Raw genomic sequence first — 25797 nt, forward strand, 5'->3', positions numbered from 1 at the left:
TTTGCTTGGTTGCAATTTGAGTTTTTTCTGCATTGAAATCGGTCATGTTGGTGTGCAGGTCTGTGCAGTTGTGTATTTTTGTAAATGTGTACCTTCTATACATTCTGATATGAGGTCAGTCTATCATATCTATTGCCTCTCAAATGAGCCACACCCCTTTGTTGTCATGGTTACTCCTAGCTCCGTTTAACCACTCCCTATATTGTGTTATAGGTGAAAATATCTAAATTTCTCTAAATCTATAGGTACAAGCTCACACTTGTCGATTGTACATTGGTTGTCTCCAAATAGTCTTTTTCTGACAGGGCATTAGTCCGGCATTCATCCGCATGTCGGAGTAGTGTCTGCTCCCGTGCTTGCGGTTATGGTTAGGTTAGGAGATGAGGTGGGTCATTTGTCATTTGTTGGACCAATGACTTGTCTGAACTACGTACTGCACCCGCCCATTTAACACAAACAGAAATATGCATGAGACACATTTTACTGACTTTTGGTTGTCTTGTTTGAAATGGTTTGTCTGGAATGTGTTTTGATATTTGGAATGTTAATGTCAACTCTCAGGTAGCCCCTGACCTTTGCTGCCTTAAGGCTTATACTTTATTGCACATCCCAACTTTGCTGTATACAATAAAATAATAAAAACTGAAACGTATTAACCATCTTTTCATCTTAAGTGAAAGCACAGAGAAACAGACTATACAGTACATTATCGTCTTCTATTCTAGCCTTTATTTTCACTGTTGGCATGTTTGTGCCATAATGGAAAATGGCAGAGTGAAGGAAGACATAGGTACAGCAAACACAAAACAAAAGTAAACATACTGAACATACAAGAAAATGTACTGTAGAGTTTGAAATGGAATGGAAATCAAGTAGTTCAATTTACGGAAACATTGTCATCATCTATGTGCTATGGGCTTTAACAACAAATACCTATCATCAGTGATGAGCCTGATGACAGTCCCGGTAGTGCTGTAAATACTGTAAACAGCAGGGAGTGAGAACTTTAATGACAACCGAGTTTCCACCTGGTTTTAAGGCTGTGTAAAAAGAACATTGCATGTGGATGATAGTATGTGATAAGGTGACCGATCTGCTTCTTACAACATTCAAAAAAAGCGTTGACAGACACTGACTTGGATTAATCAGACTGTGGAATCTATGGCTTTTGCTAGTTGGAACATGTTCTTTTAGAGGTGTTGTTTCAATAGTAGGCCTACTAAAATATTTTACCAGTTGATTTCTATAGTACAGTATCTGCCACCTGTGTCTCTTTTAATACACCTGTTGAAATGCAGGTTCAAGCCTAAGTTTGGTGAAAGGCCTTTCTGTGTGGAGTTTGCATGTTCTCCCCGTGTCCCCTAGGGTAGGTATATACCCTCACAAAAATCATGCAGTAATCCTGGTCTCTACCTCCCCCTGGCCAGCCGGGGTGCCTGATGGAGGGGAAAGGAACTTGTCAAATTAACGTGTTCCTTCCACACGCTGCTTCCGGCAGGGAAAACTCCCCCGTCAGGTGAAAAGAAGCAGCTTGAACTCCTCATGCATAGAAGGAAGCATGATTGAGGTCAGTCCGCTGCCCCCCAGGGTGGCAGAGGAAGTGTAGCGCCCAGGATTACATTAGATAATTGACACTGGGTAAAAATCGTGGGATAAAAAAAAGCCTAAGTTCTTAGCTTTATTAATTTTGGATAGGTGGCTTTTTTTGACATACAGTGTATTCCATTGGAATGACATTTATGCACACTTATGTATATCGTATATCTGTAAGAGGTATTTTGGTGTCAATTAATATGTAGGCCTAGTGCTAGTGATACACCTGTACTAATAACCCCCCCTCCCCCCCCCCCCCTCTCTGCCTTTACAGATGAACGGGACCGGGTTCAGAAAAAGACCTTCACAAAATGGGTGAACAAGCATTTAGTGAAGGTATGACCACACCGCACCACAACAACGCCCACTATTAACAATTTTGATCTTCAGGCAAAAAGCAATTTGTATTTTCAGTAAGCAGGTAATAAAATGTAAGTTTAGTAGTTTATGGTGCCAATAGAACAAGAAGCTGCAGCTCATTAGTGGCTTAGTTAATAGCCTAATGGTAAACTGAATGGTAAAACTATGTCCTGGGATGACTCTGTGAACAATATACTGTGGTAAACATCTACAGCAGTAGTACACATTTACAGAAGTTGCGGAAAAACTATCGTGCTAAATCTCAATTAACTGAAAAGAAAATGCAGAACAAAATCCAGCTTGGACCCCATAACGCTAATAAAAATAATGTGAAATCTCTTAGAGAAGCAAGCTACAATGTACTGGGATAAAATAAATATATCAGCTACACTAGTCTGCTCTTCTCAGCTCAATAAAACACACATGCTATTTGCGTTAACCATATGCCCGCGTGAGAATGAGTCAGAAACACCTGGTGTCACTTTATCCGGTTCAGAAAGGCTGCAGCATCGCTGGGGCGGGCTGGAGAGCTGGGCAGGGCTCAGGTTTCCACATCTGGTTTCCAGACAGCCAGGCGGGCTTATTGAACTCGTTGCTGTGGGCAGATAGAGACCATGGAAGAGCCAGAAGGAACCCACCTTCACCCACAATGCTTCTTATGCTAAAATAGTAGGCACTGGTCATGCTGTGGTTTATGCTGTTATGTTATCTTATGGTGATCTCTTTGAGATCTTTGCTGTAATTGTGGTGATTATGGTTCCATTTGGGTCCATTGGAGAGATTGTTTTGTCACTTCAAGAATTGGATTCTGGAAGTTCGGAATTGACTACGAACACATCTAGATGTGTTCGGCAACAGTCCTGTCATAATTCAAAGTTATTCTGCCCCCAGATGGTCTGCATCCTTGTTACTGTATGTAATTACATTCCAAGAATGAAGTAAAAAGTGCTTATTACTGAATGGCGTCCTAAATCTTACAATCATGGTTTAACAGCTTTGAAGAAATCTCAATCATAAATGACCTCATCAACTTTCAATTCATGTTAAATGAAAAACAGCATCCAGACTGTTTGTGTTCTTTTTGTAAAAAGAAAACCCTCCAGTCTCAATTCTATTGCAGCAGACCTTGAATTCTAGGCAATGGTCTGGTCTTATAACGAACAAACGACATGTCTCCTCCTGGAGTGTGTTGTCTGCTATTTGCTGCTGCTGAGCCAGCATGGTCAAGGTGATGAATCTTTGTCCCCAGAGAACTGAAGTGTGGGCCGCTAAACTGTGTGGAATTTCATGGTGTAAGCCAAGCATGAAAGGGGTGGGGGGCGCGGTGAATGTTCTCTGGGTGACTCAGAGGCTTTTGTCATTGTTATTCCCTTGTGAGGGAGTCCCTCTGATCTGGGCCCAGAAGAAGACGTGCGCGTGCGTGGAGGTTAGAGTATCTGGCTGGCCTCCAGATTTTTGCCTGTGATTATAACAAGCAGAATCATGGGAAAGAACTGGGAAACATGGCCACAGGAATGCTTAATTCCTGAGGGCCTGTCCCATGTGCCCCCTGCTGTTGTACACTATTGCACTTCAACCCTAGCATCCCTATTGTGGGGGTGAAAATCCAGTGACAATAGCAGATATACAAGCTCACAACGCATCGCGTGCAACATCACATCACAACGCAAGCTTGTAGATTAACTATTTTTGGCGGAAATAGTGTGGAGTGAAAAGCAGACAACCATGGGGTACTCCAGTCAACTACGTATAGGGTTGTTAATTTATGCCCCGTACTGTGTTGTTGTCGCTTGCTGAAAATAAAACCAATTACACTGGCTTGAATTCAGGACATCAATAACATGGTTTCTGACACAAGGACCAAAGTCGGAGATACTATAGGAAAAGGAAAATTCAGCCGAAGAACTCTCTGTTCTCTGTTTCCTCTTACTTCACATGCACTTTCACTCATTTTATTTTGCTTTCCTCTTTCCATTCTTCCTACTGTCCTCCCATCATCCTTCTTTTCTCCATCAGCACTGGAGAGCAGAGGTAGGTGTTGCCTTTGAGTGCTGAGTGGACACACATTCCTTATATTCTGCATGTCTCTCTCTTGCCCACTCTCTCTCTCACTCACTCACACACACACACACACACACACACACACACACACACACACACACGCACACACACACACACACACACACACACACACACACACACACACACACACACACACACACACACTTGAGTGCTTTAACCGTTAATCTCTGTTGTTACTAGTCCTTTTTAACACATGCTTACCTCAGTGTTAAAGTCGTACTGTGTAATATTTATTTTAAGTCCCGTTCTTTCAAAGTTTGTCTATACAAATCTTACCACTCACAAATAAATGCTGTAGTGTCCTAGCACCGACTGTATTTCACAAACGGTATAAAGTAACTGTAAAAGACATAAATAAATACATTTCAGGAAAAGTGTGTTTGCGAGTGTCGGAGGCAGGCACGTACAAATATGTTCAAAAATGTTTTTGAAAGTTTGTTAAATGTTTTCTATGTGAAAAGTACAGAGAGTACTTTAAAGTCAGAGAGAGTGTAAGAATGTGTACATTGTCATACACTCTCTGACTTAAAGTAACACTGCATATATTACTACTATTTTTTGTTAGAGCCTTTATGCAGATCAACAATTTCCATAGCATGCATCATATTCATCATTATGATGGGTGTAGTTTAATAAGAAAGTGGGAATTAAAATAATAATATATCAAAAACAGAATCATTAATCAATCATCTTCTCTGTTTTTCTCTGTTGCTTTTAGTCTGTCATTCAGGGGTCTGAATTCACTACACAAAAATAGCATCGATATAACATGGTGGCACATTGATGTATTGTGGTATTAATTTTGTACCTAGCACATGCTGTCAAACCAGCGTGTGTGTCCGTGGACACAGAAGAACAGGTGTTCTTTACAAAGCGGTTTGGCTTGGTGCATTGTGCCTTTCGGCAATGGCAGGTGCACCAAACAAAACCAAGCAAAAGATTAACAATGTTTATATTGTCAAGTCTGAACAGAACCTCATGTTTGACCTGGCATTTGCTTCTGTAGAATGCATACAGTAACCATAGCTCACTGGCTTAGGCCCCTCCCTTTTAGATGCCTGTGTTTATTCTGAACAGGTGAACTGTGCCTGACACATGACTTATGCTTAGGGTAAATCCTCAATTTAATCCGAAAACTCACTGGTTTCCTGTGGATAATTATGCGATTGCGATTGGTGTCATATTACAGTGCAGTACTTCATGCAACATCGTGTATAGACACAAAACCGATGCTACAACGAAGACCTGCTGATGTTACATGAGATTGTGTTGTGACTTGTGATCCAATTTCAGTCATTACTCCAGTTACTTTGAAATCAGTCTCTTCCGTTTACAACAAAGCATCCTCAAAATACACTGTGATCCAAGAGGATGTACAGTTTTAGAGGTGATACAGTTGAAGTCTTAATGTTGAGTCCATAAAAGTAAACAGCTTATGTGAACCAACCTTTAAACATCTTAAACCTGGTGTGACGTCTCTATTTTGGGAATGTCATTATAGGCAAAAATAAAATAAAAAAGCTGATCTACAATACTACAGATCGGCTAATTGTTGCATGAGAAAGTGTTTTCTTTTTTTCTATTCTAGCTTTATTTATACAGGTAAATGCCATTGAGATTCTCTTTTACAAGGGAGCCCTGGGTAGCAGCAATACAAGAACAATGTTTAATTCAGGTAGATGAACTCTGTCTCAACCATCCTCTCTAAATCCATCCTCAGGCCCAGCGGCACATCACAGACCTGTACGAGGACCTACGAGATGGACACAACCTCATCTCCCTGCTGGAGGTGCTCTCTGGAGAGACACTGGTGAGTCTGTCTGTGGCTAGCTGGACCTCTGACCTCCCCGATGGTAGGACCTCTGCTTCTGCTGTAAACCCACCTTCCTCTGCCACCCTGTCCCACAAAACCCCCACACTATATCTCCCCCATCCTCACTTGATTTGCTTTTCCAGGTCATTCTACTGTTCAGCCTACTCATTGTGAGTTTTTTCCTAACACACTCAAAACTGCTGTATTCTCTGAACCATGTCTAATATATGTAACCTAAAGGGTCACGCGTCGGCAGCGGCACTCATTTGCTTTCTTCTGCATGCCTCACATTTGAGTCTTTTCAAGATATGAAGACAGTTCAGTACGTGTTGAAGTACAGTAATGTTTTTTTTCTTTATCCTAGCACTGGTCTTTTTTGGTATAACACACCTATTTGGTGATGAACTCCATAGGCTTAAAGGGAGTGTAAGTGATGTGTTTTTGTTAAAGCTCTATATTCTGATCATAGTATTTATTGCTATAGAGGGTTTTCTCAGTAAATGGGGTTTCCTCATCTCTTCAGCTCTTTAGCAAAAAAGCGCTATAACATTTTCAGGTCAGGATACCAATTGTGTCCTATCAGGACAGAGAACCACACAAAGTAAGTAAATGTATCCGTTTCGATTCGATAGTGTTCCAGTTCCAATTTTGTCTGCTCTTTTTGGTTTTGTTTCATCACTTGTTTATCCTGCATCCTCTTGTATGAGGTCTCTCTACTGATTGGATCAAATTGACATCCCAACCTGAAAATGTATTTTCTGTTTACTGAAGAGTTGGAGACACAGGGAGACCCCATAGCAAACACTTTTATAGCCAATGATTGAATATGATCGGAATATGGAGCTATTTAAGTCATTTTAACAAAACAATATCACTCACACCCCCTTTAAAAACACTAATTTCCATTCTTTGCTTTCATCTCGTAACCGTTCTCTGCACTGACTTGTTTGATCCCTTTTCCTTTCTATCTAATTCCTGTCTGCTGACCTTTTTGCCCTGACCTGTCCCCCTTCTTGCCTCCGCCTTCTTCTCTTGCGATGCTCTTGCCTTGGTAGCCGAGGGAACGTGACCTTGTGAGGAACGTGCGGTTGGTGAGTGGCGCCTGGACCGTGGCTGGCCGCCTCCTTGGGCGTGGCATGTGTCACCACCCCAGGTGGCTGCTGGGTTGTGCATGATGTCACACCCCTCGCTCTATCTGTGTTCAACATTGCCCCCCATGCCCCACCTTCCATTTAGTTTGTTTGAGGTCTGAGCAAAAATATCCCAAATCTGCCCTCCAGGGTCAGTAGTTCTTAAGTTGATTGTCTTGGTTACAAAAATACGCTATTTTACAGTGGAGTACACAAGTACAAGAGTGTATAAGAATTGTATTGGACACAGTCTGTGTGTGCAGTGGTGTGGGCATTTGAGAAGAATTGTTATAATGTGAAAATGAAGATTATATTGTAGCATACAGTATACCGTATGCAAGTTTGAACTGTATTACCGGTAGGTTAATTCACTCTATTGAAAAGCAAAGGACTAAGTAGCATTGCTGCAAGCCAATAAATGTTTTACTAATAAAACAGTGAAGCTTGCGATTGGCTTAGAGCTTATGACATCTTGGCTACAATGCATGACGTGGTTAGCCAGGTGCTGTATGTTAACTAACAGTTTCTAGTGTTGGGGAAGTTACTTTGAAAGCGTAGCTTGTAAAGCTACAAGTAGCTCACCATGGCAGTAGCTTGATCAAGCTACATAGCTACCCCTGGAGAAATGTAGCTTGTAAAGCTACAGCTACATAGGAAAAGTAGCTCAGCTACATTTTATTTTTCAGCGTTAAATTGAGAATGTACATGCGGGAGACCCCTGCTCCCCTCTGGGAGACCCCTCCTCCCCCTGCTCCCCTCTGGGAGACCCCTCCTCCCACCCTGCTCCCATCTGGGAGACCCCTCCTCCCCCTGCTCCCCTCTGGGAGACCCCTCCCACCCTGCTCCCCTCTGGGAGACCCCTCCTCCCCCTGCTCCCCTCTGGGAGACCCCTCCCACCCTGCTCCCCTCTGGGAGACCCCTCCTCCCACCCTGCTCCCATCTGGGAGACCCCTCCTCCCCCTGCTCCCCTCTGGGAGACCCCTCCCACCCTGCTCCCCTCTGGGAGACCCCTCCTCCCACCCTGCTCCCCTCTGGGAGACCCCTCCTCACCCTGCTCCCCTCTGGGAGACCCCTCCCACCCTGCTCCCCTCTGGGAGACCCCTGCTCCCCTCTGGGAGACCCCTCCTCCCCTCTGGGAGACCCAAAATTGTAGCTTGTAACTTGAGTAGCTAAGCTACAAAAAATGACCCAAAAAGTAGCTGAGCTACTTGACGAGGTACACAAATATGAATGTAGCTAAAATACCACAAGCTACAGCAAAATGTAGCTAAGCTACGTAGCTCAGCTACATGTAGCTTAATACTCCCCAACACTGGAGACTCATGTAGCAGTGGTGGATGCATATGAAATTTGGCTTGACCCATGAAAGTATAAGGTCTACCTAGCTAAATGGTGTAAAGTTAGAAAATAATTGTTTTGTACTGTATAGTAACAGTATCGTAGAGACTACCGGTATGTAGAAAGCAATAGTGGTGACTGATCATTGGAGGAATCTATTGCTGCTGTATCATTACCATGCATTCACCCTCAAACGTCATGGCTGAACTCCAGTTCATTTCAGAGACATACTGTATATGGAGAGATCCAAATGAAAGACTGTCAAATTAAATTGTGCTAATCATAATTTGAGTCAAACCTCAAATAGCTTTTCCAATCATTTGTATTATATTGTTTAAAATGCGTCTACTTCTCTAAGTACAAACAGTGTCAGACACTGCCATACCTGTCCTCAATCATAGGGCCTTACTATATTGCTGAGGATTTATTGCCAAATAGTTTTTTCCTCATTAAGTTTCTGGTCCTCTTGTTCTTTACAGCCACGGGAGAAAGGGCGGATGCGTTTTCACAAACTGCAGAATGTACAGATCGCCCTGGATTTTCTTAAACATAGACAGGTACACAACTTATGATTCTTGTTTCAATAGTTTTTCAATTAAAACAAGGTGATATTAAACTTACAGTTTCCATATTTTAACAGGTCAAGTTGGTCAACATCAGGAATGATGACATTGCAGATGGAAACCCAAAGCTGACCTTGGGGCTAATATGGACCATCATCCTTCACTTCCAGGTAATGTATAACAATTACATTGGTTTATTTATAGATTAAATACAAGACTTTATATAGACATACCTGTATCCACAATGGAAAAACTGAGGGGGAAAAAAATCAAAGGAACAAAATAAAGTGCACTTGGCACTTCTGTAGGCCATCTAGATCAGTGTACATTCCTTACCACAGATAATAAAGTAAAAATCTTTCCAGACATCTCCTGATAAATCTGGGGAAACGGCATTACTCATCGGTTTTGCCTGAAAAGTTTCCTAGTCTGTTGTCCATCTTTGCAACTCTTCACAAAGGGTTTATCAATCGTGCACATGTATGCTTCTGTTTGTTTCATGTAATGGGATTGTGGTTGGTTTGAGTTTTAATCAAGTGCGGTTTGCTGAGTTTACTTACATTAGAACATGATTGATTCACTTCTGTGATGTCGGGGTAGAGAAAACCACAGTGTTGTGCTCTCTGACTAGGCTAATCAAACTCAATTCAGCCCACCCACTGATGTTGACATAACTATTACAGCACAAGTCCAATAATTCTTCATCTCACCTGGATCTAATTCAAGATTTGGTTTGACTACTTAATCTATACTAGCCTACAATCTCTACTGATTCCCATGAATTCACATCAACGAGACAGTGTGTTTTCATTCTCTGTACTATGGGGTCTAGTGCAGTGGTTCCCAAACAGTGCGCCTTGGTTTTTGTGACAACCACACACTATTAATGCAATATATACACAACTAAACAAAAAGTATTTATTTTTCCAGTAGCCTACTTTGTGCACACTCATTTAAATTTGTTTATACCTTTAATTGATTGATGATGCTTTCCCACACCAAAAATAGCAGATTTACAAACTCATTATGTGCAAAAAACGCTGATGCAGCTGTTTTTTGCTAGGAATACAGGAGCGCCTTGAGAGTTTTACTTGCCCATTGGGGCGCATTGGGCATTAAAAAAAAGATACAGTAGGGCCCACAGTGTGTTTGAGCAATAATTAAATTCACTCACTGTGACGTGCTGTGGATGATGGTATCATCTTTAATTTAAATTTTATGTTTATGTTTGGGAATTGGTTTACCAGATGGTTACTTTTGAAAATGTGGAAAAAGGGAGAGTAAAGGAAAATTCTTTGATACTATAATGGTGGTAGGCAGAACCGGGTCCCCTGCCCTAGTCCTGCATGACTCAGTGATTCCCATAATAAAGTTGGGAAGTAAAATGGGTGGGACAAGCAGTCAAGTTTATTCCAGTACTTTGCTTGCTTCAGGCTCAGTGTACAACTAGATTTACAGGTCGATTTAATCCTTAACATTGCTCATAAAAGTGCTATATGAATCTAAGGTCTAATAGGTGTGCTAATGACTATGACTGTGAAGCTTGTTGTCGTTATCATTATTATAATAATTTAATATTATCTTTGTCTGGTAAATGTTTCAAGAACTTTCAACAAACCCCTCCAATTCTTCTTTTCTGTTTGCATGGTCCTGACTCCTGACATGCTGTCCGGTTGAAAACCTCAACTGTTAAAACCTCATCCTTGAGGAAGTACTTAATCATCTGGTGCCTGTTATTTGTTCCAAACAAAGTAAACTCTTGCAGTGGCAGATGGTAGTCATCATAAACAAAGGCTGATTTCCTTTGAGCTCCCCATGGTCTAGTAACTCTAGTTGATAGTTTATAGACGTGCAAGTGAGTGGTTGAGATAATTTACCTCCTCTGTGAGGGGGAGGAGGCAGGAATTTCTCTCAATTTAGTAGAGAAATAAAGTAGATTTCGTCCTAAAGGGCGGAGGGCCTGTTTCCAGTTCCACTGGGGTCGTGAGTCACTCGGTGCCCATGCACGTACAGCACATGGGGTTCCCCTTTCTGCCCTTCTGAGAAGGGTGTTTGTCCTCCTTTTTCCTCCTCCACCCTTTCCTCTAAGAAAGCCTGGAAGTGAAATTATTAGCACTTCTGTGACTCATCAGCATGACCAAAGAAATAATGTTACTTTTGTAATGAAGCCCCTGCTTGTTCTATCGAGAGCTTATAAATAATTATGTCTCATGACTTGAACATCTGCAAATTAATTTTAGTTTTGCTCAGTTCGGTGTGTTTCACTCTAATCTTTTCAGCTCTGAGATGGTGTTGTTACTGTATTGAATCATTGCATCAACACCATTACTTAAACACCACCTATCTTGCGCTCACAAGAAGATTAATGCAATCACTAAGAACTATTTGCAAATACTATTTGACCATACAAATTATAGAGATAGATAGATATGGATCAGATCATACCCAGTATGGAATGGATCATGTACTCAATATGTGGATTGGATTACATACAAAATAGACATCATACAGTAGATAGACATAATACATTTAAAATAGCCGGCAGCTAGACATTCTGTCAATGAGCCACAAAGGTAAACAACACAGCATTGGCATTCAGCTTACATCTCTACGCCGTAAAGTTTCCTGTGTATTTAGTTGTGTCTCATCTTTCATGAGTGAGAGAAAAAAAGGGAGTTCTTGTGACTCATTACATACAGTAGACTGCCAACTGTTATAAAAACGAATCTGCCCATGTAGGTTTTGTGACATGGAGACGCCAACATTAATTTTCAGTCTACTTTCTGGCAGATTTAGCTTAGTTTAATTTTGCTGTTGTGGATCTCATGAATCGTTTTGGTTTTCTTCCAAACCAGTAATGCAAAGGATTTCATATGCCTTCCAGATACAGCCACTGTATTTGGAAGGTTTGAGATGTGAGTCATCTAAAGTCTGGAAGAAATCAACTAGTGTTTTGAAACAAGGTTTCCCTCCTGTCAACCAACAGTGCATTTGTTTAGTGTATAGCATTGAACAAGTAATTAATTAATTTCGGATTGGCTAATTTTATGGCACCAAACATCAAAATTTAATTCTATCAAAAATAACATAGAATTAAATAAAAACACCAATAATTAAACTTCACAATATTTAGTAATGGTTTTTCACTTTGTTCCACCAGATCTCAGACATACAGGTGAATGGCCAATCAGATGACATGACAGCCAAGGAGAAGCTGTTGCTTTGGTCTCAGAGAATGGTGGAGGGATACCACAGCATGCGCTGTGACAACTTCACCACCAGCTGGAGGGACGGCAAGCTCTTCAATGCCATCATACACAAACACAGGTGAGATGCTACAATAAACTGGTCTATGTTTAGCCCAGCAGGCAGAGAATGCAGCCTATCCAAGTCAGGGGGGGTTGAGACTCATTCATTTTCTGTCGAGCTCAAACTTTGCATTATTGCAACTGGGATGTCAGTGCTAAAAATGCACTCATAAGACCTTGAGAACAAAGGCCAACGCGCCTCAAGCCTGGAACGGCTGGTCCGGTGCATCACAGGAACACGGACACATGTTGCAAAAGGAGGAGATGTTTCACCACAGATAAAGATATCAATGACAATGTCACATCAACAGTATGAATAGTTTTGAAGCAAAATACTCGACTTTCACATCTTTTATTCGTCAGACTCCTGGTCTGTGACGACCTCAATAGTTAAATGAACCCTGCCGTGTAGTATAGATATGTAGTATAGTTGATGGAGTAGTAAAAAAATATTTTCTTTAGCTATTCCGACCCATTTTACGATTGCCCAAGCTTGCCCAGTCCTGGGATCTTGTCATGCTGCAGGGTATGTACAGTAAAGACACTGTCACTGCTGCATACCTACAGTTGTACAGTTAGATTAATATTCTCCTCAAAATACTTAGCATGTCAGGACAACCATGTGGTCAATCACCACTAGTCAAGTATCAAGGAGAATCTAATCTCAGTTTGAGATGCAATTTGTGGTTCATTTGTTAAACATCATTCACAGTCACACCAATCAGTCATTATGTATTTAAAATTACATCATTTGCTCTCAACACGCATGGTATTTGCCACAAGATTAATTGACAAATTTCTATATGGGTATTTATGTTTGCATGGAAATGCAAAAAACTTGAAGGATCCCTCGACACACTACTGCACCAAAAAACATATATAACCTGAGTTGGCCTCATTTGTTATAAAATAAGAGTACGTTTTTCTTTTTTACTGTGAGGGTGTATCACGTCAATTTGTGAATAAGATACCCTAGGGGCATGTGCTCTGGAGACTCTGCAGGTTGCAGCAAATCACAAGTACGCTAACCATTCTGCCATAGATTCTTTGTGGAGGTAGAGCAGGATGGGCTCCACTGTACCATAACACATTTGAAGCTGCAAGGAGCTTTCCGATCCCTCAAGTAGAGAAGAACAGAAGAGAGCAAAAGAAAGAGGAGGACAAAGAACGTGGATTTGGATGCAAGTCACCAATTGGAGCCAGAATAAGATTGTTCTCGTTAAGTTAGAGTAACTATGATCCTTTAAAAATGTCATGGCTAGTAGTTTTATCAACGTCGGACCATCTGCCAAATACTAGACAGATGCATTTGTAAAGGACACAGGATAAAAGGAAATCCACAGTGCAACACAGCACCCTCGACCCGTGCTGCAATGAAGAAGTTGAAGAGAAATTTCTCTTCCAAGAGACTGAACAGTGCCTCCAGCAGTGTGGCTGGCTCCGCCAGCGACCTGGAGGACAGGGTGGTGATGCTTTGCGAGGACATCCCGACCGAGAAGTATTTAGACTCGCGCAGGGGGCCCCAGAGCCCAAGGGCCCGCTCTAGCAGAGGATCTCAGAGCGATACAGGATCTGAGCCGATCCGATCCGTGCACCTGAGCAGGGATAGACTGTCCTACAGAAAAGCATGCTATGTGGACAAGGAACCACCCCGGGGTCATGGGGAATACTATGTGCAGAGAATCGTGCAAGTGTACGGTTATTTATTTATTTATTCTTTCCAAAGGTGGTGATTGGGATGAACTTTGATGCATGTACATTCTTATTACTTCTCACACAAACTGTGTAAGACTTCTATTCTATATTTAAGAGATTAATGTCCAGCATCAAAGTTAGAGCTAATATCTGCCTTCAATGTTAAAGTTATTTGGTGTTCCTTTTTGGTATTTCTAAACGAAGTGGTGCATTTTACTTGCTAATTCTTTATAGTAACTGAGGTGTTTGTTACCTGTGATGTGCATCCATTTTAAGTGTATAAAATTCCCTCAGGGCTACTTGTATCTGCACGCTACTTGACTGTGATCACCTTCTTGGCAGTGTGCGTGCAAAGTCTACTTTCTTTCTGCACAAATTAACAGGGGAATATTAAGCCCAGCTTTTAGCAAAGACTCCTTTTAGACTCGTTTTTGCCTGCCCTGTCTGATATCAATTAACTCCCCATCAAACTTTAGTCATCAAAATGCCTCCAGCAACAAGAATGTGGAAAATGATGACTGGCAGGTGCAACATAAAAAAAGTCTAATTATGTAACAATCAGCTCAACAGCATGGGGGAAGGAGAACCAAATAATAATTAAAAATCGATTTGTGTTTTTATACAAATACAAATTTCCCAGCTTCAATCGTAATCAACTCACATTCTTTAAGTGATTGACAGGCATAGTAATTTTCAAGTAGTAGTAGTTGTCATGTATTATTTATGATCTGGCTGTCTGATGTCCCCAGGCCAACTATGATTGACATGGGCAACGTGTACCGCCAGAGTAACCAGGAGAACCTGGAGCAGGCCTTCAGTGTGGCAGAGAGGGAGTTGGGTGTCACCAGACTGCTGGACCCAGAGGGTAAAAGAAAACACTATTACTCTGATTCATTTACAAAAGCATACCAAACAAACGTCTGGTGTGTGGCTTGCAGGAAAAAGAATAAGGTTAAAAACCTTGCTTAAGCTTAAGACAAGACCTTCTTTGAATGTTGGCCAAAACAAAGTTATTTTGTTCCCTGCATTTATTAAAAAGAAATCCCTTTAAAAAATGTCAGTTGTTGACAACTGTCTCCTTTCTCCCCCGTAGATGTGGACGTGCCACACCCAGATGAAAAATCCATCATTACATACGTCTCCTCTATGTATGACGTCATGCCCAGAGTACCTGATGTTCAAGATGGTGTGAAAGCTAACGTAAGTGCTCCTTTTGTGCCAAAACACTGATTCTGCCTCAGTGACCAGTCGTCAAAGGAAATGTAACCTGCAACATGACTGGCTGTTTTTCTCACTTAATGGTCTTGTATTTGTTGGGCATTCTAGTATTGAAGTATATGAACAAACAACAAGTAGTACCCATGGTATACCACAGTGGTATCTGATTACAGTACATAGTTGAAAGTTAACATAAACTCTGTTCTCTGTTTTCATCTTCGCTTTAGGAGCTAGAGCTGCGTTGGCAGGAGTATTACGAGCTGGTCACCATGCTGTTACAGTGGATCAGACATCACATCCTTGTCTTTGAGGAGAGGAAGTTCCCCACCAGCTATGAGGAGATTGAGGTGAGTGAGCTCTCCTTATCTTCAAGATCAGATGTTGATACAATCAGGGTGTCTGGTGATGGTGATCATGGTGGTGATGTTAGTGCAGATCTGGTTCAAATCTATCCTTTTCTAACACACAGGTTCTTTGGCGGCAGTTTATGAAGTACAAGGAAACAGAGCTCCCCGCCAAAGAGGCAGACAAGAACCGCTCTAAATATATCTACAAATCTTTTGAGGTCAGTGTCATCGTACTGTATGTGTAGCGTAATATTTATTGCCTGTTATAGACAAAATATACTTTTACTACACTACACTACACACTATTTTTGGGTTATGCTTCAAACCATCACCTGTACATTGCAGTGATGATTTTGTAAACGTATCACTTACAGTAGTTGTGGATGTTTGCTTTGTAGGGTGCAGTCCAGGCAGGCCATGTTAAAGTACCACCTGGGTACCACCCCATTGATGTGGAGAAGGAGTGGGGCCGTCTACACGTTGCCATACTGGAGCGAGAGCGTCTGCTTAGGACCGAATTTGAGCGGCAAGTGGTGTTTGTGAATCTCATCACATATTCTTGTTGTCAAAGCAAACACTAAAGTTTGTTGCCAATACCTTATGAACAATACTGGTAAAATACCACGGGGCACAAGAAATGAGTCAGGCGCTCTGGAGCTGAGGTTTGTGACTCATAAACCAACTTGTAAAGCCTGCATTGGCTGAAAAGGAAACTGAGTCTGCATTGTGAGGTCAAAGTAAAAACCACATTATAATTCATGGGTACAGATACAGAATAGATACAGATCCCAATATTATGGTCATTTTGCAGAGTATCCTAGTTTATTTCAAGATTTGTTTTCCTAATGATGAGCTATTGCGGGGCGTAACATATTATCACAAGACTCACGAAAAGCTACTTCAGCGCTGACTGTGAGTCACCATTCAGTACATCAACTTCCAACATCAGGCAGAGAAAGGACCTGTGGACAGAAGATTTCATGATGGCCTTTATGAATCATGGCTATGTGTTAAATGTCTTATTTCGCCAGCAGAGGGAGTGAGTGCTTCACTTTTTAAACATTTTCACTTTCATGTTTTCCAATTAGAGAAAGTACACTGGTGTGTATGGTATATTATGCTGATTGTTTTCTTTTTTGGGGCGTACAACAAAAACCTAGCATCACCGTCTCACTACACAATTTAAACATTTTGTCTCTTTTTAAACAGTTTGTACTCATAGCCTGTGTTATTAATTGAAGCAGCAGACTCATTGATACTGTACATACAGTTTGTGGTGTTGCTTCTCTGACCTGTCCACCCTCACCACAGGCTGGAGCGTCTCCAGAGGATTGTCAGTAAGGTTCAGATGGAGTCTGGGGTGTGTGAGGAGCAGCTCAACCAGGTGGAGGGCCTGCTACAAACGGTGAGACACATTCTTGATGATGCTCTTGCAGCTCTTGCATATAATCACAATCAAGATTTACATTTATTATAAATAATAAATTACATTTATTGACTTTTCCCCCCATTTACACCAGTTTTCTTTGTCGAAAATACCTAATCTATTTCCACTGAATGTTTGCCTATTTTGCCTGAATTGCTTATCATGACTTACCCAGAATTGGGACGCTAGGATTCAAGTGGTATGAGTGATATGAAAATGAATTAATGTCTAATCGGCCAAACAAAGATAACAGAAAACAAACGGCAAGAAAATCAATCCATTCTCCCATGTTTTCGGCAGGACATGAGGATGCTGAGTTCAGGGAAGCCTGCTCAGCACTCAGGGGAGATGGAGACAGACCTGGAGAAGGCGGAGGGAATGATCAGATTCCTCTTCAACGACGTTCAGCTGCTCAAAGATGGACGGCACCTTCAAGCTGAGCAAATGTATCGCAGGTCTGAAATTTGAATGACCGTAGATTGTTGGATTCACCCGTACTATGGATGTATAGGTTGATTACAGTATAGGATTTAGCTACAACCTCACAACGTGCCTCAACACAACGCGTGATTGTCTCAAACCCAATATTATACAGGTTATGCACATCATCATACCTGGAAGTTATGCGGGAACGTCTACTGAGTGGCAAAAAAGTACTTTCTGGCCTTGACAGCCCATACATCCAAACAAAAAAGTCCTATCTGATTGCATTAAACGACGCTAAACAACGTTAAACTCACTTTTCCACTCGATTTGCCACTCACTTTATGCGCATACCTTCCATAGTATAGTTTGTAAAAAATAATTGTTGATAATCTTTCCTCCCGTTCACTCTGATTGATGTGCTTTATTGTTCTACTGATGTGTCCAGAGTTTACCGCCTTCACGAGAGGCTGGTGAACCTGCGCAGTGAGTTCAACCTGCGCCTCAAGTCTGGTGTGAGCACGGCCCAGATCCCCATGGTTCAGATGGTTCAGCAGGTGCAGACTCAGAGCTCCCAGACGCTGCAGCAGTCCGCCATGAGGGTGAGGCCGGAACTGGATGAGGTGACCCTGCGCTACATCCAGGACCTGCTGGGCTGGGTGGAGGAGAACCAGCGACGGGTAGACCAGGGGGAGTGGGGAAGTGACCTGCCCACAGTGGAGTCTCAGTTGGGAAGCCACCGTGGTCTGCACCAGTCTGTGGAAGAGTTCCGCTCCAAGATCGAAAGGGCCAAGGCTGATGAGGTGTGCTCCTCTGAGATATATACCGATAAACACAACCAAACACAACCAAACTTGAAAGATAATTTCAGAGCCATATTTTCACCAATGACAAAAAAGCAGTATTTCTTTAATATAACAGACCAGCACGCTCACGCAACACACGGTTTAGTACTTTTGATCTAGCATAGCACAACCAGATCCTTTGCACCATTGGGTTTGCATGCTTCACGGTTACTTTCAACACACAAGATGATACCAGCACATCCAAATATGGCAAAACAATAGATCATATAGACTTTCTAATGTCGCCATGGATCACCTGACTGCTTGACTGATAAAGTGAAGTAAAGTTTGTCGTTTACATTTGTTCTAATTGTCTTTTCTCTGATCCAGAGTCAGGTCTCGCCTGTGAGTAAAAGTGCCTACCGTGACTATCTGTCCCAGCTCGAGCTGCAGTATGGAAGACTTCTGGTAAGTTACAACCTTAAAAACTGATCAATGATCAAAGTTGCAAAGAAGCTGAAAACATTCAGTAGACTAGGAGAATAGGTGTTTAGCGGTTACAATAAACAGAGTTGGCTTTCTACTTGGACCAATTCCCCCCCCCCCTCTACACCCTGCGACATATTAGCGTCATAAGTTCATAACTCATGGCCAGGGGGTGTACTTGTACATCAAGCTGCCTCGACAGGAGATGGGCTCCTGAGTCCTGCCCTAATGGCTTAGCAATGCTTACTTACACCAAATCTGTAAGCTCAAACTTGTAGATTGGCTGTTTTTGGTTAATGTTCCCCACAGAACATGGATGCTGGGTTCAAGACTAAATATGTAAACTCCCCACAAAAAGTTTGGAACGTAAATTATATCTCCTTTACAACGAGGTATAGCTTGTAAAAAATGTGCCAAAATGTGAAATGGTTGGTATTCAACCCTTGCTTTGAGTTGCTTAGTGGATTTGATGATTGCACTCACAGTAATAAGGAAGAAACAACACATATTGGCCAATTTTACACTCAGGGAACAGAACTTAGTAGAGTGTGGAAGATCCATACATAGCCACAACAGCTTGGCACCCTCTCCTCATGCTGGTAATCAACCTCGCCACATTTTGCTGCGGGATGGCATCCCATTCCTCAACCAGGAAGTCAGCCAATGTTTTGTTGGTCACTCTAACGCATGTACAGCACGCCCAAGCTGATCCCACAAGTGTTCAATTGGGTTAAGGTCTGGACTCACGACATGCCATCCTCTCCACTCCCAAATTCTTAAGGTGCTCTGTGTTTCTTTATTTTCCGCCTAACCAGTTTCTTCGTAATATGATTTCCTGCAGACCGCTTCCAAGGCTCGTCTGCGCTACCTAGCAGAGCTTCATGCTTTCGTAACCGCAGCAACCAAAGAGCTGATGTGGCTGAATGAAAAGGAGGAGGAAGAGGTCAACTACGACTGGAGCGATCGAAACACCAACATGACCGCTAAGAAAGACAACTACTCGGTACGCAGGATTTCTCAGTGTCATTAAAAAAAGTTGTAGAATAGTTGAAAGTTAGAATTATACTATTTTACCTGCAGTATAATACACCCATATGATTAATATAATAATTGGCATTTACAGCTGTAAATTATACTTATTTCAAGCGACGGACATCCCATTTTGTATTAAAACCCTTCATCATCAACTATCATGCTGAATGATTCTTTCTTGTTGTGGAGCAGGGTTTGATGAGAGAGCTGGAGCTACGAGAGAAGAAGACGAACAATGTGCAGACCACAGGAGACAAGCTACTGAAGGACGGACACCCTGCCAGGAAGACCATCGAGGTATAGAGCTGATTTATTGTCTTAAGCTGTGTAACACAATAAATACGGTTTCACTCTACGTTGGCAGTACACTACTGTATGCAGTAGTTATGTCATTTGTATTAGTATATGTTTGGTGTTTTTACTATAGGTTGTATAATGTATATGAAATTCCTTATATCTCATTCAGAATCATTAGTAGTACTATATATTTTCTAACTTGAGTTTTATTTACTTTGTATTGTATTTATTTACTATATGGGTCTGTGTCGTGCACTGAAAATAACTGATCCACAATCTCACCTTGGTGCGATCTTGCTATTTTCATCCTTCTCTCCTCAAGGCTTTCACTGCAGCCCTCCAGACCCAGTGGAGTTGGATCCTTCAGCTGTGCTGCTGTATTGAATCCCATGTGAAAGAGAACACAGCGTACTTCCAAGTAAGTCCATTAACGCACACTTGCCTTCTGTCCAGAAAACATCAGACCCCTAAATTGATACAAATTAGGCCATGGATCCCCATTTGAAAAGTGTTGGTGCCAGGGTTCCCTATAAGAGAAGATTTTTGTTGATAGATTTAGTACATAATTCTGTAACTGTATGTACTTAAATTGTGAGTGGAATTGAGGCAAACCTATGATCTGAATAGTTCTTATACATTATCTCATTGGGATAACATCTTGTGAAATATAATGCAATTAAACTGTTACCTATTTGGGGGTATCGAACCCCAGGTCTTCTAATCTAATGAACTTTCTGAGTTTATATTTTACTTGTCTAGCATTTTACCAGCTAACCATGAAGAGTTGTGTAAGTGATTTCATATGGTTTGTGTTTTACTGTTTAATGCAGTGGTTTCCAAACCACTAGAGAAATGTCATATGTCTCCCCACATGACCCAAACTAATGAAAAGCTACAATTAAGCTCACAACATGTTGCGATGAGACTTGTTGTTAGCTTGTGCTGTTTTCACTACTTCTTTCCCACTTTTTAATTCTTTGGAATTCTTTAGGGTGGAACATATTTTGGAATATGAATTAAAAAATAAAGTAGGAAACAAAAACAAAGGGGTATTTACTTGCGACCCGTAAAATGAATAATAATAATAATGATATATTATATAGTAATAATAATGATTATTATTATTACTTGTCTATTTATTATTACTATCTAGTTCTTCAATGATGTGAAAGAGGCAGAGGATCAGATGAAGAAGATGAATGACACGATGAAGAGGAAGTACACGTGTGACCGCAGCATCACTGTCACTCGACTGGAGGATTTGCTACAGGACGCAGCTGTAAGGTTAACAATAAATAGGATTATTGATTGTATTATGTACGTAATACAATCAAGCATATGGTTAGTGTTTAGGAGCTATACATTCACTCTCTCTGTGCTATTTTAGTTACAAAACTAAATTAATATATTCTTCTGTTGCACAGGATAAGGGATGACCTGTGTTTTTGGCCAGCCCCAGCTAAATGCATACAGTAGGCTTCAGGTGCTGCAGCCCTGGGCACCAAGCTCAGGGAGGCACCCTGCCTGCCCGAAAAAAACAAATTTATATTTAACCCATTTAGACTTGGAACACCGTTGTTATACCTTTCTTGTTGTTATAATCATTCATTCATTCATTCAGAAACCCTCAGATGTAAAAGGATTTAGGTGTTTTTAGGTGCCTCAGGTCTAAATCGGTTGACAGTACATTTATTTCTATTCTTCATTGTCCCCTCTGCAGGATGAGAAAGAGCAGCTGAAAGAGTTTAAAACTCACCTTGAGGGTCTGAACCGTAGAGCTCAGACCATCGTGCAGCTGAAGCCACGTAACCCTGCAACCCCGATAAAGGGCAAGATGCCTATTCAGGCTGTCTGTGACTTCAAACAGATGGAGGTGAGAAGATCACATAACATTACTGTACTGTGTGCCATATGGTGCATACAGTATTTATTTCCTTTGTACCGTATGTACTGTATGTCACATGGTGTCGCCTAATTTATACTTGGTTGCACGCCGAAAATAGCTGATGTACAAGCTCTTAGAATGGTTATTTCCGGTATGCAACACTGACATGCCACTAATAATAAATAAATCAGAATAAATCAGACTTACTGTAACAGTACCATTGTTAGTATGCATGATCTCAATGGGAACCAGCTCCCTAAACCTAGCAGTGTATGTCCCGCATAAGTCATTATCATCCACACTGTATTACACATTATTGTCTCCACCAGGCCGAAGGCATGGGGAGAGAGTATTTTTATGGGAATGTTTCGATAATGTTTTATCGTTAAAATCTCATTTACCACCTTTCCCTGCATCTGAAAGATCCAGGTAGCGATAGTGATCATAGGAGAGAATAAAGCTAATAGCTTTTAGACAATGCTGATGACATTCAGCTCCACATTCAGAAAGAAACACAGTATCAGGCACTGCCTCTGAAGGCTTTGGTTCTATTCTTCACACATCTGCCACACCATGTCTTCTGTACCTTGTTGTAGATCACAGTTCATAGAGGGGATGAGTGTGCTCTGCTGAACAACTCTCAACCCTACAAGTGGAGGGTGCTGAATGACCAAGGCAGTGAGGCCACTGTGCCCTCCATCTGCTTCCTGGTTCCACCAACCAATAAGGAGGCTGTGAACAGTGTAGCTAGGTGAGCTAAGCAACTCATTACCATGTATATTCAAAACTGTTACTTTTAAGGAAATGAAATGGCTGTAGTGGATCCAATGTTTATTTAATCACAAACTTGGTTCAGTATTGATAAAAGCCAGACACAGTTTCAATATTCCAAAATGTTCATAAATAATGTAGCACATCTAGCATATGGCATATCTACAAGCTCATGTGTCACAATGCGTGTAGAGCTTGTAGATTTATTGTTACATTGTGTCACTCTTGTATGACGAAGTAGGACATTCATTTACAAAAGATAACCATAAATATAGAGAGGTTTCTGCCCGACAGCAACGACATTGATACTTAAACACTCTTCCATTCTGAATAGGCATGCATATTTTGTACGTATGAAGTGCATCAACCTCTCCTCTCTTCAGTTTGGACGGCAATCTCCAGAGACTTCAGACAATGTGGCAGACGATGAATGTGGACATGAGGAGCCTCCTCTCATGGCAGTATCTAATGAGAGACATCCACATCATCAACTCCTGGAACATCACCATGGTAAAAACTACGAGGTTCCCTAAAGAAGCCTTCAAGCCAGTTGCTCTTAATTAAGTCGAGCACAATCTTCATATCTCATCACCCCTTCCTTTTATGTCGCTGCAGTTCAAGACCCTTAAGGTGGAGGAATACAGGCTGGCACTGAGGAACTTGGAGCAGCACTATCAGGGCTTCCTCAGAGACAGCCAGGACTCCCAGCTCTTTGGGGCGGAGGACCGCATGCAAGTGGAGGCCGGCTACAACAAGTCCAACCAGCACTACAACTCTCTGGTCAGCACTGTGGAGCAAGGTACATTCCCACTGATTACACAATAATCTGTGGCAATTATGTTCTTGACAATGTATTACATTCATTATTGTGGGATCATTCAGCTATCCATTGGTAAACCTATGTCTTCAAACATTGTATTAAACACAATACATTTCATTTTTTGGTTGCAAAGACAACTGTTGACAGGCATCTTTAATTCAATTCATTTTTACTCATGGCCATTTTATCTTTTAAATGTCATTGACTGTTTAATTCACATTGCAGGATACATTGCACCCACTGGAGGTAAGGTGCTCTGGTTACCTTGCCAGACTGAGTAGCTTTTGTTGAGTACAGTAGAGCCTAGGGCTGTGTGTGCTGTCAAGGCTGTTTTGCTGTGGCATTTCATTTCATTCCATCAAACTTCTTCCAATCACAACCTTTTCAATCTACATCTTCACTGTTTTTCTTACTGGTCTCAATGTTCTGTTTATATGCATGTCACTGAAGTGTGTTTTCTACTGTATGAGAATGAGTGCCAATGAAACAACTGCTCAAGTAATAATCCTTAATGGAATGAATGCATGAAGCAGTGATTTGTTAGCGTGCAATAATTCCAAATGTTGTTAGAAATTCTACTAATACACAATCAGATGCAAATGCTGTTCTCTCCCTCTTTAGGCAAACAAAAAACAGTTAAACAATGAGTTTTTGATTTTAATATGAAAGTAGAAAACTTGTGTATTTGAGGGGTTTCATTCTAAAACACTTTTATGTCCAGCATGCTAAAATGTTGCCTGGTGTTTGCAGTGAACTATTTCAAAAATACAAATGAATACATTCTGTAAAATATTTTATAACCAAGGAGAGCGAGAGCAAATAACTTATCACAATTCTAATTTATGTCACTTTGACAATGTGCACCTCAAAATGATCAAATGGTGGACGTCTCACTTTGGAATGAAACTTGTCATTTATACTTGATTTAGGAGTCAATCCTGGCTTTATCTGGCTCTACCCTTGTTCTGTCCTAATATGGTACATCCTTTTTCTAATGGTCTCACCTAAATAATCTTTTCCCTCACCTCTCCAGGCGAGCAGGATGAGTCTGTGTGTAAGATCTACCTAACGAAGCTGAAGGACCTGCGTCTGAGGTTGGAAGCCTGTGAGAATCGGACCGTCACACGCCTCCGCCAGCTGGTGGATAAAGAGCCACTCAAAGCCTGCGCACTGAAGACCGCAGAACAGATGGTAATGACTGAAAGTTCAATATTTATACTGTATGTAATTATGAAGACACAATTATGTTATGAATAGAAGGGGACTGGGAGTGAGTAGAGTTGCTGTAGTTACCTTTCAGTGCATATTTCAGTCATTATCATTTATCAGAGATGTCCCCCTGACATTATGACCGCATGCAGAAGAGAGAAGCAGTTCTGTGTGGTGTTTATTTGTCGCGTGTTGCGAATGGAACAGTGAGCTACAGAACACAGACAGGATTTCCTGGAATTTATTTTGTGAAGTGGAACTTAAAAGAAGAGGAATTTACTTTTAATGGAATTAAAAGGAACCTTGATTATTTTTTTAGCTTTATTATTTTCTTGACAGTACCTCACAGGGAAGTTTTGAGTTACCCGGGAAATGTTTTACGGACCACTTGGGGGTCCGCGGACCACCTGCCTAATAATATTACTATTTGTTTTGTGCCCATCCCAACTTCACAAGCTCATCCTTAACAACTCTCCCCCCCAGCCCCAGTACTGAGTAGACCTCAAAATACACTGTATGTAATTTGGTGTTCATATATTTGAACTGGTAAGGACTAGTATGTGTATATAAAATATATATAGTGTGTGGCTGGGTGCTCTACTAATTCTCTCCCCTCTTTTCTTGAAAACAGAAAGTGCAGTCAGAGTTGGAGGGATTGAAAAAAGAACTGAACAGCATGGCTGAGAAGACAGAAGAGGTTCTGGCCTCTCCTGAACAGTCCAACACTGCTCCGATGCTGCGCTCTGAGTTGGATGTTACCCTGAAGAAGATGGATCATGTCTACAGTCTGTCCTCTGTTTACCTGGATAAGTAAGTTACCATGACTATCAATTATTTGGACTATTATTGATTTGCTGATTCCAAGATTCACTTCAGTCTTTTTAGAGGAATCATTTTTTTCAATTGAACAGTGATTTTGCTAACCATTTAACTAATTCAGGTTTATTAGCATTCACGTGACTGTGACCCAAACCATCCTGAGGTTTCTAACGCAAACTAGAGCTATGAGTTAATTTGCTTAGGGGGTAGGTACCCTCACAAAAAACATGCAGTAATCCTGGTCACTAAACTGCCCCCCCCCTGGCCCCACCTGATGGAGGGGAAAGGAACTGGTTGGAATAACGTGTTCCTTCCACACGCTACGTCCAACCAGGGAAACTCCCCCTGTCAGGTGTAAGGAGCAACTTGGACATGAAGGAAGCATGAGTTCAAGTCC

The 25797-nt window shown here is 41.4% G+C and overlaps 2 protein-coding genes across 19 annotated transcripts in view; one reads left to right on the forward strand and one right to left on the reverse strand.

The window, feature by feature from the left end:
• The window catches only part of pleca (plectin a), a 119300-nt gene that overhangs the window by 76694 nt on the left and 16809 nt on the right, over positions 1–25797 (forward strand). For 6 of the 18 annotated variants that reach the window (XM_080787849.1, XM_080787854.1, XM_080787853.1 and 3 more), the window contains exons 2-27: positions 1868–1929; positions 5756–5845; positions 6904–6939; positions 8796–8873; positions 8957–9049; positions 12040–12206; positions 14632–14747; positions 14976–15082; positions 15328–15447; positions 15570–15665; positions 15846–15980; positions 16766–16852; positions 17174–17328; positions 17745–18099; positions 18472–18549; positions 19409–19570; positions 19792–19896; positions 20219–20314; positions 21050–21175; positions 21617–21769; positions 22378–22532; positions 22936–23062; positions 23168–23351; positions 23598–23618; positions 24406–24563; positions 25213–25391. In XM_080787849.1, the coding sequence (XP_080643975.1) occupies positions 1868–1929; positions 5756–5845; positions 6904–6939; positions 8796–8873; positions 8957–9049; positions 12040–12206; positions 14632–14747; positions 14976–15082; positions 15328–15447; positions 15570–15665; positions 15846–15980; positions 16766–16852; positions 17174–17328; positions 17745–18099; positions 18472–18549; positions 19409–19570; positions 19792–19896; positions 20219–20314; positions 21050–21175; positions 21617–21769; positions 22378–22532; positions 22936–23062; positions 23168–23351; positions 23598–23618; positions 24406–24563; positions 25213–25391 (3241 nt within the window). Of the gene's footprint in view, positions 1–1867; positions 1930–3969; positions 3985–5755; positions 5846–6903; positions 6940–8795; positions 8874–8956; positions 9050–12039; positions 12207–14631; positions 14748–14975; positions 15083–15327; positions 15448–15569; positions 15666–15845; positions 15981–16765; positions 16853–17173; positions 17329–17744; positions 18100–18471; positions 18550–19408; positions 19571–19791; positions 19897–20218; positions 20315–21049; positions 21176–21616; positions 21770–22377; positions 22533–22935; positions 23063–23167; positions 23352–23597; positions 23619–24405; positions 24564–25212; positions 25392–25797 lie in introns of all 18 variants that reach the window. The other 12 variants (XM_080787848.1, XM_080787851.1, XM_080787861.1 and 9 more) reach the window with 6 other exon arrangements.
• fbxl6 (F-box and leucine-rich repeat protein 6) overlaps positions 1–25797 on the reverse strand; it is a 204083-nt gene that overhangs the window by 60855 nt on the left and 117431 nt on the right. The window lies entirely within an intron of this gene.

This window comes from Protomyctophum bolini, assembly GCF_963924005.1.
Source record: "Protomyctophum bolini genome assembly, chromosome: 17".
Lineage (NCBI taxonomy): Eukaryota > Metazoa > Chordata > Actinopteri > Myctophiformes > Myctophidae > Protomyctophum > Protomyctophum bolini.